Below are 14785 nucleotides of genomic sequence, written 5' to 3' on the forward strand. Positions count from 1 at the left end.
CTTGCATGAAGTTTTGCAACTTCATATTTCTAACTCCTTTATGTTTTTTGTTTTGTTTTGTTTTAATTCCCTAATAAATCTCATATGGTTACCTGATTTACTCAGAATACATAGAACTCTGGAAAGCCATAGATACCAATACTAGCTCCTCTATGAGCCCTGTGACCTTGAAATCCCATGATCAGGCTTTTCTGAGTTCTTTATTTTATGGGTACTGTGGAAAGTGGTGTTTGAGCTGTCCCAGTTACCTTCATTGCTAAAATTCTGTTCTATCACACAGGCTTTTATTTTGATGCCTTCTTTATAAACTATTTAAAAAACCGATTATGCTAATCTAATCCTTTCTTTAAAAAACAAAAAACAAAAAAAGTTGGCATTTTAATGCTCCACTGAGGTAATTAGCCACTGAGTGAGTTCAGTCAATCTGTTGGGTTGAGGACACATCAACATTAGGATTCAGTGCTCACGTGTAGTTCATAGGTGACTGACAGATATGCTTACTACTTTGTGTTTTAAAAGCTAAGCAGCAGAACAGAGGCAACTCGGTGACAGGATTTTTTTTTTTTTTTTGAAGGCTGTAGTTCCCTTTGTTGGTCAAATTATGGACAGTATATTCAAACCGCACACAGAGGCACCCCCAGCAGCTCCCTGATACTGTGTGCCCTGAAACTGGCTTCTCAGGTGCCTGCAGAGAACACCCCCATTCAGCAGGCGGTTTTTATGTTTCTTTCAAACCTGGCTTTATCTCATGACTGCAAGGGAGTAATTCAGAAGGTAAGTACATAGTCTCTCCTTTGTGTCATAGTTATTTGGCAAAATAATCCTGTCAATCAGATTTTAGAAGTTTGGAAGTTTGTCTGTTTCTAGGACTGCTTTCTTCAGATTTCAAGACATTTTATTTTAAAGGTTTGTAAGAGAATTAGAGACTAATCGCTTAAAGCTAGTTTGAGAAGCACTAAAATTGAAGCAGAAGGAGATTCTTATTAGTCATGTCCTTTTAATTATCTCCATAACTGTGTTTTAACTAAAAATGGTGATTTTAGAAAAATATTGGTGTAATACAAATAATATATTTGATCTGTAAGTAGACCAGTCAAACCAATTTCTGTTTATTATGGTGACAGAAAGTTGTATGAAATCAAAGCTCCTTTGCTCCAGTTACATTTTTACATCTTAATAGCATAGTTTGCCACTTATAAAGTCTCTGGATCTGTAGTTCTAATCCTTCATGTTTTATCACTAATTTTAATGGAGTGTATAAAGAAAGGGTATGGGTGAGACAAATTTCTGGGACAAATGTACTAGAGCAGAGCATCTTTATGGTTATATATGAACAGAATTCCTACTTGGGAATATTTTTAAAATCTAAATGTTATCAGGTCATCTGTTACTTACTCCTGACAGTGATTTGAATGTTTCTGTTTCTTCTGCTTTGAGGTCAGATGGGATTCATAGCAATTCAGTGTCCCCCTACTGTTTCATGTGTTTGAACCAGATAGTTTGGATATAATTGCCCCAAATAATGCTAATGGCTCTCATTTTAAGGAAACTGAATGATTGGTTTTACCAGGGGAATATTTTCTATAAGGAATTTTACCCTGCTCACTCTGACTCATGAGTATCCTCATTATATTTTTTAGAATTTCTCAAGCCAGTTGATGTGATGTTATCTTAAAATCAGCCATGGAGGAAACATTCATAACCTTAAACTTGACAAACACTACAATCAATTACCTGCCTCTCAATTGTTTATTTACCAGCATACAGCTAGATAGTTTCTTCATGTGCATGCTGATATTTCTACAAATTGTACATATGAATGCATGTGCATATTTAAATATACATAGCATGTATATCATGTTTGTATATTCTTTCATATCTATTGATGTTTATATATGTATACACACACTTTACTTCCAAAAATCTCATCTTGAGCTAAATACATAGAATTATCTTCTTCAACATGAGAGGTTTATACATGTGAGACCATGGTACTGGCCAATCTACCACTTTCTACCACTCCCTTGTAGAACATGGTAATGGAGTGCAGAGTTTGAACATCCAGATGAAATGTAAGTGCCAATTTCAAGTTTGACATGTGACTTTGAGCTGGAGACTTTTTACCTTACATTTCAGGGTTGCTTTATTTTTAATTAATAAGGAAAAATACCTCTAAGATAGGTAAAACTCTCAGTTTAAATTCTGGTTCTCTACTTAAGAATATTGTGGGAGAAAACAAAGATGGCAGCAACTGCTGGTACCCCCTTGAAACTCTGAGGAGTCTTAATGACATGGAGTAGTACCAGAATAACAAAAAGAGAGAGAGAATAAAAAAGGCAAGTCTATAGGATGATGTTTCCAAAATGTGGACTTATGAAATTGGAAAGAAAGAGAGCCAAACAGAGCTGTGTGGCAAAGAATGGCGAATCTATACCCTTAGCATGTCAGCCAGAAGGCTGCAAGCACAAAGATCATGTCTGAGAAGCCATGGCACCCCATGAGGTGACCTGGAGCTCCCACATAATGGGTTGGCTCTAGGCCTACCCAGCCTCCAGCCTACAGACTATGCTGTTTGCCCTGCTGGGAGATCAGAAGCACTACAGCCTACAAGCACAACTGGCTCCAAGAACAACCTGCAGCAGCTGCAGCTCCCAAAGAAACATGTCATTCCCGAATATGGCTGATGGAGCTGTCCCTGCTGACAGGCCCCAGCATGGAGCTGCCCAGCCCAGCCACACCACCACCCTGACTCTGCAACAGTAGAATATCTATTGAGACAAGTCTCAGCAATGGTTCAGTATTTACGGTGCTTCACAAACCAGAATCCTTGAAACTGAAGAATTCATTGCTATGAATATTTATATGTAAAACTGTTTGGGCAAAAAAGTATACTTTGTGATATATTGCAGTCTCAGAGCAGTTGAGTGCAGAGAGAGCTGCAGTGGATGGGGAACGTGTTACTGCTTAATAGGGTCAATGTGGGGAGGGAGGTGCAACAGACTCAATCCCTGAAAATGCTGTCCAGCTGGATATTTACCCTGATTCCAAGCAACAGTGGGGTGTCTGTGCTGAAAAACTGTCCATGTTGTGGATTGGACCTCTTCAAAAGACCTCTGTGGTCTGTGCTCCCATGTTGATGTTGTGTTGAAGCCTGAGGTCTGTATGGATGTCTGTGGTCTGGGCTGCCATTAGAGGGTATGTAGATGGCCAAGGTCTGTGCTACCACTGGAGACCAGGTAGATATCTATAGTGTATGCTACTGTAGGAGGCCATATTAGTGTCCATGGTCCATTGCTGTCGGAGACCATGCTGATGTGAGTGCTCTGTACTGTCACTTGAAGCCATATTCATCTCTATAGCCCCTGTTACCACCAAAGGTCATGTAGGTGTTTGTAGTCTATGGTGCTACCCAAAGCCCTGTTGATGTCCTTGGGCCATGCCATGGACTGTATTTGTGTCCATGGTTCAGGTTGCTGCAGAGAACCTGATGATGGCCTTGACCTGTGCTACCACTGAAGGCTGTAATAGTATCTGTGGCCCATGCTACTGCACAGGGTCATGTTGATGCCCATGGTCTGTATTGCCAATGGAGACCATGCTGAGAACCATGGCATATGCTGATGCTGGAGACCATGTAGATGTCTGTGGTCTGTGGTGTTACCAGAAACCATGTGGGAGTCCTTGATCTATCCTCCTACTGACAGTAGAGAGCAAGGGAGCTACTTTTTGAAAACAGCAAATATAATCTGTCTTGTATTGATTGTGAGCTCACAGTCCAGAAAGAGGTACATGGAAGTCTATGTGACAGCTCCTACCCCACCTCACCCTACTTGCTCTTCCTCAAAATAGAAACAGCCTAGACAGAAAGACTTCAAAGAGAACTCTTAAAAATTGTGATAAGGATCCTATAGAATAGGTCTCCACAATTGATGGCTTCTGACAGGGAAGGACTCAGTTTTTTAAAAGGTGTTGGCCACTGGAGTTTGACCATGTTCCAGTGAGTATATAGGCAAAACAATTTGAACTTTTTTCTTTTTTGTGAGGGAGAAGGTCACAAGAGTTGGGGTACAGACCTGGGAGGTCTGGGAAGTAAATGTAAACAGGGTGCATGATGTGAAATTCCCAAATAATTAGTAAAAATATTATGTTGAAGGGAAAAAAGAATGTTCTGATATAATATGAATATAATCTGTTTTCAGGGAACATAAATCAAGTCTGCTCTAATTAGAAAATTCTGGAAACTTCCATTGCTGTGTTAAGTAATAATAAGCCTAGAGCCTTCCAGTAGTGCCTCTCCCTCACTCACCAATGGCCATGAGAAAATGCAGTAGCATTATTGTATAACTTGGTACACACTCTAACCAGAGTATAAAATTGTTTTAAACTATCTTTAGAGTGTACAGTGTAGAAAAGCCCACAGTATGCTATATTTTCAAGCACTGGGTACATGTTTTGCAACTCTTGTCTGCTCTGAGTTATAATACGGTGTATCTAACTAAATGGGAAAGGCGAGGAGGAACTATTCAAAAAAGCATCCTTTGTGCTGAGATGAGACACAGAGAAATTTTGAGAGCCCTGCAGCACTTGGTTTATAGTAATTTTGCTGTTTGGAAATATTCTAGTATTTCAGTAGCCCATCTCATTATTATCCTCAAGGTTCTCTGTGTAGGTATATTAAAATTAATTATATAAATTAAATCCAACATCCTCGTTTTCTGCCCAGAAGAACTCAACAGGTAAACTAGTGTAGATTATCAATACAGGTAGGAGTCATTCTATACAGAAATAACATGCAAGTGATGCACTCTACTTCTTTTTCTTTGCATTCTACTTCTTAAATACATCAATGATCATAGCGTCTATATAGTCACGCCAAGCATCTGCTTGAGATTATTGGGTTATATTTTGTTTATATGTGCCTAGTGTCTATCATATAGTTATGTAATTGGTAGTGGTTTAAGGAATTGGCTTTATTTGAAGATTAAAATGACTTTTGCAGTTCAAATAATAGAGTTTTCTCGTTTCTAAGTTTAATAGAATGACATATAGCCATGAAATTTTTCTGTATTGATAAAACATAGGGTAAAATGATTGTGAAGTATGTTCATAAATTTATGAAGAAAACACCTGTAGCTATAATCATATGAAACACTTTCACTCCTACCAGAGTTATTAATTCCTGTGCAGGGTGGATTTGAGTTTTGTTTCTTTCCTCCCGCAGAATATCTTTAATGAGTAGCAAAATTCCTGGAAGAAAGATAAGAAAGGAAACTCAGGAGGCCTTCTCTGAATTATCAACTCTTAAATAATTGAGTTGACTATAGTTTATTTTATCCATCATCAGAAAAAGAAATAGTGGGAATTAAAATTTAAGCACTACTTTGTTCTTACCGTTATATTTATTAATACTTGGAAGTTGTGTAGACAAAGTATTTGGAAGAAAGAGAAATTAAAATCTGGGAGAAGGATATCAAATGCTGCTTAATTGGTCACCAAGGGACTAGGCAAATGATGAAAAAGACCTGAAAAGAAAATACTATTTTGTGTTTATTCATAGAGCAACTTTCTACAGCACTTCCTGTCCCTAACATTGCCTAAAGGAGGAAATCAACATCTCAGCAATGTGACCATTCTATGGTTGAAGTTGCTCCTGAATATGTCGTTTGGAGAAGATGGACAGCAAATGATCCTGAGACTGGACGGCTGCTTAGACTTACTCATCGAGATGAGCAAGTACACACACAAGAGCAGCCCTCACGTGCCTCTGCTGATCTTTCATAACATTTGCTGCAGTCCTGCTAATAAGCCTAAAATTCTGGCTAATGGTACGTAGTCACGTCGTGGACTCATTTCATACACGTTGGATGTGCAGATTGTTCTAATCAGATTAAAACACAAAGTAGCTCCATAATTTCCCACCTGCTGTGTCCTTGGGAGGCAGGGACTCTGGAGGGGGTGGTACTCAAGCATGGGCCTAGCCTCTGAGTGTGGATCAGCAACAGTCACTCAGTGGACACACTGGGTATAGGAGGTACCTGGGAAAGAGAAGCGGTGGGCAAGCGTGCTCTCAGTTTCACCCTCTGCTTCTGACTCTTCTTCATCTACTGTTACTTTAGTTTCCCATCCTTTCTTATCTGTCTTTGAGTAAATGAAAACTCTCTAGAACATGTATCCCAGTTGAGTAAATGAAAACTCTCTAGAACATGTGTCCCAGGTGCAACTTCTGCCCTTCGTCCTGTCCTGCATCTCTTCCACCTTCTACCAGTCCCCTTCCCCAATCTGCCTTTGTGTGTGTGCGTGCGCATGTGTGTGTGTGTGTGTATGTGTGTGTGTGTGCGCGCGCGTGCATCTGTGTGTGCGCGTGTGTGCGTGTGTGTGCGCGTGTGCGCGCGCATGTCTAGTATCTAGAGTTGTGCCTGTCACTACTAAGCTCTCCATAAACATTTAGTAATTAAGAGAAATCCTGACAGGCAGAGTTTAAGGCCACAACCAGATAGGGAAATTAGCCGTATAGGCTTCATTCTCGGAAATGTGTAATTGGAGGCAAGAATCCAAAAGGAATTGAGGGGAAAAAAATGAAAGAATTGGAGGGATCTGTTTCTGAATCCACAACTACCATGTGAATTCATGTGGAATTTTATAAGAGACACCCAATTGTGATATACAAAAAGGAAGAAAAGAAAAAAAAAAAAGAGTAGGAGGTGGTAAACTGGTCTATCTGGTCCTGAACTGAATGTCCTTCTCACTTTACAGAGCTTCTATGAACCCTAATTCTCCCCCACAAAATACTTTGTTTTGATAAGAATGAGTTTATGAAAACAGAATGTCCCTAGGCTTGTTGCTAGTTCATAGTAAAGGTATTAATCCTCTGCTCCTTCATGTTTTACACTTAATTTTTCTGAAACTTTACCATCCCAAGTGTTCTAAGTGAATAGAAATGACACTGAACTCATGTTTTATATGCATAAGGTAGTGCTTCTATTTTTCTGATAGCAGCTATAGAATTGATGAAAATTTTATGCAGAAATTGTTCAAGTTGAACCATCTTCAAACTCACCTGAACTGACTCAATTTTTACCCAGTTTTTCACCACTCTTCTGCTGACAGTGCATCCCACCATTGGGAGATGCATATCGGTGCTTATCTTTGATTCCTCTTCCATTGCATCTGCTTTGGTTCTCACATCTGTAAAGTGAGGATAATAATAGTCCCACTTCAGGTGATAAGATCCATACAGATCATTTGCTGACAGTCCTGGTTCGTGGGAGCAGCTCAATAGCATCTGCTATTGTTTATTCCCCATTCCCATAGTAAGTTGGGTTTTGTTTTTGTTGTTGTTGTTATTGTTGTTACTGTTTTTTCTTTAGATCCCCTGCTTTTACTGTTCAGTCAGTAAAAGGAAAGAATTTAGGGGAACTGAGGAAATATACACTTTTCACTTCTAGATCTCTAGATTTGTATTATGGATTTCCCTATAATCAGCAGTGTTTTCTCTCCCTCGTCAGTATTAAGCAGATGGAAAGTTGGAGAGAAGTCATTTCTCCAGTGCTCTCACTCTTGACCTCAGTGGGCTTTCTAGGGAGAGGTCAGGTAAGAGCCAGCATCTGTGTGGAGCTGGGAAGACCTGTCACAGGCTTTCCACATGGTGAGCTAAGCAATAGACTTTGGAAGAATCAGCTAAGTTACACAACTTTCTAAGGCAGACTGCATGCCTTTAATCAGTAGCACCAGACATGTGGTGTGTATGGTTAGGATGGACTGTGCATTGGGCTTGACCTGGCTGCTAAAAACCTCCTCACCCTGTAATGTTCAGGATGAATGTCTTTTGTAAAATCACACTGAATAAATGTCATAAAAATTTACATCAAAGTGTTGCAGGAAGATAGTGGGGAAGCTTACAGACCAGTTTTGATGGAAAGTTTGTGTCCAGATGGATAGCACATGCCGGAAGGATATCTGCCAGGGTTATTGCTTAGCTTTTGTCTAGAACATCAAAGAAAAGAAAGAAGCAATGACCTTCAGGTGAGACTCTTACTGTCTGTCCTTTGTGCACGGAGCTGGGGCTTCAAAGACCCATTCTTGAAGGAGAAAGTAGATCAGAATAAAAATACTTCCCCAGCCTTCATCTGGATGAATAAAGAACAGAAAGAGAGAAAGGGGGATACAGATGGGTCCCATGGGCTGCCCCTCCTAGCCTTTTCATGCTGGGATACATGTTATTGATGTGATCATTGGTTGGTTAATAGTGATCAGAAATCTTGTCAGAAGCAAATTTTCCCCTCTGGATGAAGAACAACATGCTGGACAACAGGGAACTGCCACAAACAACTTTTCTGAACACTAGAACAATTAATCAGGTACACTGGAAAATTTAACTCTCTGAATAAGAATCAGCAGAGAAACAGGTACCAACTTCTCTACCCAGACTACAAATAATTATAAGTATTTCTATCATTTCAGGATTTTTCTTTTGGGCATCGTTCTTTTAGAAACTTAATAGCCTAAATTTAAATTAATATGGATGTCTGTCATTAGCAATATATAATGTAGGTATAGAAAAAAGATAATTTAGGCGATAGAAAATAGATTAGCAAAATATTATTCAGAATGCAACAGAGGGCTGGAAAGGTGAGAAAGGATTGGGAGCATGTATTCCAAGACAAATTAACAGTGTAATAAACTCCTAGACGATGAGGAGGAAATGGCTAAGGGATGATGGCTGTTTCTTTTGTGAGCAAGGAAAGAAAGTTTATTTCAATCTTACAGTCATAAATAAATGCCAAGGCACTTGAAGCAAAAACAGAAGAATTCTACTTACCTGCTTGCTCCCTGCTCCTGGTCACCTAGCTTCCTCATACAGCCCAGGACCAACTGCTCAGAGAGGCTCTGCCCACAGTGGGCTAGGCCAAGCTCTACTTATAATAATTAAGAAAATACCCTGCCTCATCCCCCCAAGAAAAGACCACAGGCCAGTCTGATCGAGTTAATTCCTCAATTGAGGTTCCTTCTTCCCAGGTGTCTCAAGTTGACAACCAAGAGCAGCAATCACGGGCTGTCTTAACAAAGAAACTACAGACTGTAAAATTACATCTTCTGTTTCTGTAGTTCTATTCTCTGCTTTTCTGATTTCTTCCTTTCTTTTCTATTTCAGAGAATGGAAATCCTTGTCTTGTTTCTGATTGTAGTGGGAATCTTTTGAGTTTTGCTTCACTTAGGATGGTGTGACTACACCCCACCCACCAGGGACTACACTCTTACAAAAAACAGACTCTCTCTGCTATCATCTATAAGTGCTATTAGCCTCTTGACTAGGGGTAGGAGGACTCCAAGCCGACTTCTTCTGTATGTAATAGGGTTTAGTGCACTTTGTAAGTGTGCAGACCTTATGCATGCTGGGACAACAGCTGTGATTTTATATGTCCACTTGCCTGGTTGTTTGTGGAAAGCAGTTTCCTTGTAGTTATCCACTACCCCTGACTCTCACAAACTTTTTGCCCCTTCTTCCTCAATGATCGTTAAGCCTTAGGAAAAGTGATATAGTAAAGGTGTCCCATTTAGGGCTAAGTATTCCACAGTCTTATTTTCTGTGTCTTGATCCTTTGTAGTTGTCTGTTAATCTCAGATAAGGTTCGAGAGATGCATTGATGTATGGATTCAATGAGAACTTTCTAGAAGCTGATTTAATACTACATCCATTTAACAGAGTAATAGTAGTAGGTTCTCCCCTAGAACTTAGGGTCTTTCTAGCCACAGGTTCTTGCAAGCAGCATCTCCACACAAGAAAGCAATATAGAGCAAGTAGTGCACAGCCACCACACGGAACTTGTCTGATATGGGTTGCATGAGGCACTAATGATTTATCCAGTCTGTGACTAATTGATTCTCACAAAATACTTCTGTTGATTTCTTTTCTCAAACTTTGATGTCCACAGTTAATTTGTAGTTGTCATTCAGTCATAAGTTGATGAAAGAAATTGCAACCTAATTTCTAGCTTGTAAATTTTAACCTGATAGTACTGTGCTTAAATTATTCCACACGCATGAAGGATATGTTCATTTAGCTGAATTAATCCCTCAGCTTTCTCACTAAACCAACCTTGGTTAGAGCATTTCTTGAATTCTTGGTGTTTATGTTTCACTCTTGTTGATTCACTTTTAACTACTTAAGGTATTTAAAGCTCCTAGGTTTATAATCATTTATAGCTTCCTATTATCTGTCCCTGTGCTTTAATTAGAATTCATACTTTTTGTATGTGCCTTATGTGCTTTTTTGTATGCACATTATATTTCATGATAAAATGTTGTCTTAAAATGTTTTACTCACTTGCTTTACAGAGGGCTAACACATTATTTAGCCTGTAAATGTAGTTTATTAGAAATGATAAGTGATAATGACTTGTTACAGAAGTTAAGATATAAACTGATATAAATCTTAAGGATTGTTATCTGAATATTTGGGATATAAAATTATTTGATGATTCTCAGTTGGAAAAATGAAACTACCCTCATTTATGTAGCCATCCACAACCCACATGCCAAATTACATTTGATTCCTATTATAGACTTAATTTTGGATAGTCTATTTTATAGGAAAGCCAAGGGGAACTGGGTAATGCACATGAGGTATTCAGGCCAGAGGGGACCGTGTGGGCAGAGCACGACTTTCTCTTACCTGCATACCTCCCTGTCATACCACCCCACACATCTGAATTCACTTCCTTTTCTTGGCAAAATTCCTTACAATACAATCACTTAGATTAATTACTTTTCTGTTGCTGTAGTAGAATATACTGACAGAAACCAAGATAAAGAAGAAAGGGCTTCTTTTGGTATATAATCTCAAGGATAAACTCTATCATGCTTAGAGAAAGCATGGCAACAAAAGTGTGAGGCTCTCCTGATAGTCAGAAAATACAGTGGTCATGTTTAGTCCCCACAAAGGAAGAACAGGAAAATCAGGCTAGGCTATAAAACCTCAAAGCTTGCTTTCCTTAATCTACTTTCTCTAACACACAAGGCTCTACTTCCTAAAGGTTCCACAACCTTCTCTAATAGTTATTTCCAAATGAGGACCACACAAGTATTTTCACACTTGAGTCTGTGGGGGTCATTTTTTATTCAAACTACAATATGATTTATACAAAATATTAAGTTGTCAGATTTTCATCCAGGTAGTATTTATTGGGCCCCTATAACGTACTGGCACTGTGATTTGAATGCATACCCTTTGGCTCTCTTTTAAGGGCAGGCTTTTATTTGGGGAAAAATATACTGGGCAGTCAGAAGCTGAGGGAGTTAAATGGAGTTAAAAGATAATGGCCAGGTTCTGTAGTGGTGTGTCGGGCAGGAATCTAGGCTTTAGTTCTAGAAAACTAATTACTAATTACTGTAGTTTCAGCAAATTGTAACCGAAACGGAAGGACTTTTCAATTGGCATGGTCATAGCAAGTACTGACGTGTTTCTGTAGGCAGGTAGAGAGGAGGGAGCAACCGTTATTGTAACTATCCCTGCTGGGTAATGGCAGCATCCTCATCCAAGAGATCTTGGAGCAGTGTCTGGTGTCAGAAAATGTAGAGGGAATGTTGTGACAGCAGAGTCTTCCCTCTGTGGTCTCTTAGCCTGCTGCTGTTTCTAGCTGTGAAATGCTCTCTTCTCAAGCTATGGCACCCTAAAATCATCTAAGAGATGAACATCAGGTCAGTCTAACCATTCGGAGCAGAGATGGGTTTAGAATCTTCACTCCTGCTGATCTTCAGGAATTTGAGGGTATTCATGGGATCCAGGTAGATAGAGTTAGACTATTTCTGAACCCTGAGTGTGGATCAGTAGTAACAGAGGAGATAAAATTAAGACGGCAGTTGCATACTCACAAGGTCTGCACATTAATAGCATCACTACTAAAAATTCTTATATATTGTTTTATGGTAAAGACCCAGAGATTCAGTTTTCGAACTGTTGGCCAATGGGATTGTTGTGTTCAGTGTAGTCTTAGTGAGGTATTATGGACCTTGTGTAAAGGAGAAACTAGCAGGATTATCAAAAACATAAAAGTTGGTGAGGTGTTTCTGATTAGGAAAAGCACGCGAGTCCTTTAATTTATTTATACCTGGAGTTGCTGTGATTATTCCCCACCTGGCATGTCAGTGGCCCAGATGTAATGCCTGACGTAAAGTTTGATTTAAATGATTATCAACCATTTAACTTTTATTATACTTTCCCGCTGGATGTTTTAGACCATGCAGGTGGTCAAAATTAATCATTCTTTTATTGTCAAAGTCAATTGAGGGTCTGATTCTTTGGCATCAAATCTTTCCTTGAGCAGTGCTAGTTTAGTTAGATTCCCTGGGTGGTTAACATGTAACTAATTTGCTGAAACAAACGTTTCACCTTTTAAAAAAGTTTTTAAAATTATACAAATTATACAAATGTAAAATTTAATGATGTGAAAATAATAAAAAATAGTTTTAATATTGTTTGATGCATCCTGACAATTGCCTTTGAAGTAGATGTCTCTGAATCCTCACTTAAAATGATCAGACTGGTATAGATAATTAGTAAGTCTTGATTTCTCTCCTCTAGTGGCCTTCCCAGAGGGACATTTCTTATAAATTAAAATGACATCAAGTCAAATTTTCTTGTGATATAAAAATACAAAATTTTCATGCTGTAGCATGTTTGTATAGTGGTGATTATGATTTTCTATCAATCTGTTTTGTACATGTGAAAATAGGAGCTTTAATAGGATAACAATATACTTGCTTTTGCATTATTGTCTCCCAATGAATAAACTTTTGTTGAACTTAGACCAGAAAATTTAGAGAGGATTGACATCCACATCATCTGGTGTGGGAACAGTGTTCTGAGATATGTCTTCTCATGCCTCAAGTTATAGAAGATATTGTTTGAGGATAGCAATTTGTGTTTTATTCTAATAGGGCATTTATTCTGTTTACTGTTATGGGACCAGTCCAAGATAAGAATGCAGTGAAGTGTGTGGAACTGAACTTTCCTCTCATGATGTGCTTGATTGTAGAAAAGGTTGTTACTCTTCTGGCTACCTGCTTAGAAAGTGAGAATCAAAATGCCCAGAGGATTGGAGCGGCTTCACTTTGGGCTCTAACATACAATTACCAGAAGGTTAGTTTTTAAAATCATTGGTGAATTGGAGGGAGGAGAGTTTGGGCAGTTAAATAATTAAGGCTTTTAGGATGCTTCCAAAAATATCAGGAATACCAGCCAAAGATACAAATGAAGTCACAGACCCAAGTCTCTTTGTTATTCATATGATTAATATATCAGTTAATATTCTTTTCATTTAATTATTTAATCAGCATTGGACTCAGAAAGGTACCTCTGTTTAAGTGAATTTCCCTATTTCAATTTAACGTGCCAATTCATTATAATTTTAGTAGAATTATTTGTTTGTACAGATTCCAGGAGAAATGCATCTTGATGTAAGGATGATTAGTTTCATCTGTGCATCTGACTTGGCTTTCGCTTGTATATATCATCACTTAAATTTACAAACAGCTCAGTCCATTTAAGATTGGGGCTCTGGGGCTGCCCACAGCCAATGAGAGCAAGAGGATACTGTGGTCACCCTTTCTCTGGCCTGTGGTCTTCTTCTCTTGCAGACTGAAGGTGACATATGTGAGCTAGCCAGCCTATGTGGCTCCTTCTCATCCTGGGCCAAGGAGCTGCCATCCTTCTCACATGGATTAGGGGATAAAGAATAAAGGGATTAGGGGAGTGAACAGAGGGGAAGCTTCAGAAGGTGCAGTGGGCCTGACACTATAGGCTGAACTGCAGTGCAACTAACTGTCTATATTATATCTTTACTATTATTCTGCTTAACGCAGTAGCTAGGAATGGGTAGTCAGTATTGCATTATCTTCATCCTTAATATTTGGGAGTAAATCTAACAGATTATCTTACTTTCTCCAGGCAAAAGCAACTTTGAAAAATCCATCAATTAAAAGAAAAATAGATGAAGCATATTCCATAGCAAAGAGAAGTAAGTTTTAGTTTTAAAGGTTATAGTTAAATTTGAAGAGAACTAAATGAATTTTCTTGTTACTAAAATATTTGATCAAGCCATTGCAAAATGACAGTATTGTGCATTGCTTTTACTTAGCTAGATTTTGAGAAGTGTTATTAAAGTACTATCAGATGGGCCCACATTTAGTATGTGCTTTTCTTGGTAATATTTCTTGACATAGTAAAATAATAAAATATTCAGATAGACCAGTATTTAAAATATAAACGTTTCTTAAATTGTGTCTATTGATGATCTTTTCCAAGTCAGTTTCTCCCTCCCCCTCCCTCTCCCGCCCCCTCTCTCTTTTGCCAGCAGCTGCTACTGTGCTATTGAGCATTCTTAGGTGATAAGAATTGGGCCCAATTAGAATTGACCTTGAAGAGAATAGTTTGATTTAACCTTAGGAAGCTGAAGTCTTCCAGGCCCAGATTTGATTGCCCTGTAGCCAGGTTTCTTTATGATCTGCATTCATGGTTTGAGGGGTTTCTTTTTCAGAGCATGTCAGTTGTTTTAAGGGAGCCACTTTTCAATGAGCGTTATCCTCAAAACTTTTATCTCAAGATAGCAAAGTATGTCTTTCTTGAACTGTGGTAGATCTGTTTATTGTTAATGTTTATTTCTGAAGAAGAAAAGTCTTTGGTTTGTTTCCAAATGTGATCTTGCACTTCAGGAGGAAATAGAAAATTAGATTATGTTAAAAGTTATGATTTTAGAGGGAAGGTATATAAAAAAAATTCATCCTGAAT

General features: G+C 38.6%; 1 protein-coding gene and 1 long non-coding RNA gene across 6 annotated transcripts in view; one reads left to right on the plus strand and one right to left on the minus strand.

Annotated features, from left to right (window-relative positions):
* The window catches only part of Rttn (rotatin), a 169745-nt gene that overhangs the window by 154269 nt on the left and 691 nt on the right, over positions 1 to 14785 (plus strand). For all 5 annotated transcript variants that reach the window (XR_015642117.1, XR_015642118.1, NM_001170436.2 and 2 more), the window contains 4 exon segments: positions 575 to 774; positions 5558 to 5825; positions 13035 to 13138; positions 13946 to 14015. Coding sequence is in view for 3 of the 5 variants with exons in the window: in NM_001170436.2 (NP_001163907.2) it covers positions 575 to 774; positions 5558 to 5825; positions 13035 to 13138; positions 13946 to 14015 (642 nt within the window). In the remaining 2 variants the exon portion in view is untranslated.
* LOC147999910 (uncharacterized) overlaps positions 1 to 14785 on the minus strand; it is a 101848-nt gene that overhangs the window by 50299 nt on the left and 36764 nt on the right. The gene's annotated exons all lie outside the window — the stretch shown is intronic.

The sequence above is a fragment of the Rattus norvegicus genome, chromosome 18 (genome assembly GCF_021556685.1).
Source record: "Rattus norvegicus strain SHRSP/BbbUtx chromosome 18, alternate assembly SHRSP_T2T, whole genome shotgun sequence".
Lineage (NCBI taxonomy): Eukaryota > Metazoa > Chordata > Mammalia > Rodentia > Muridae > Rattus > Rattus norvegicus.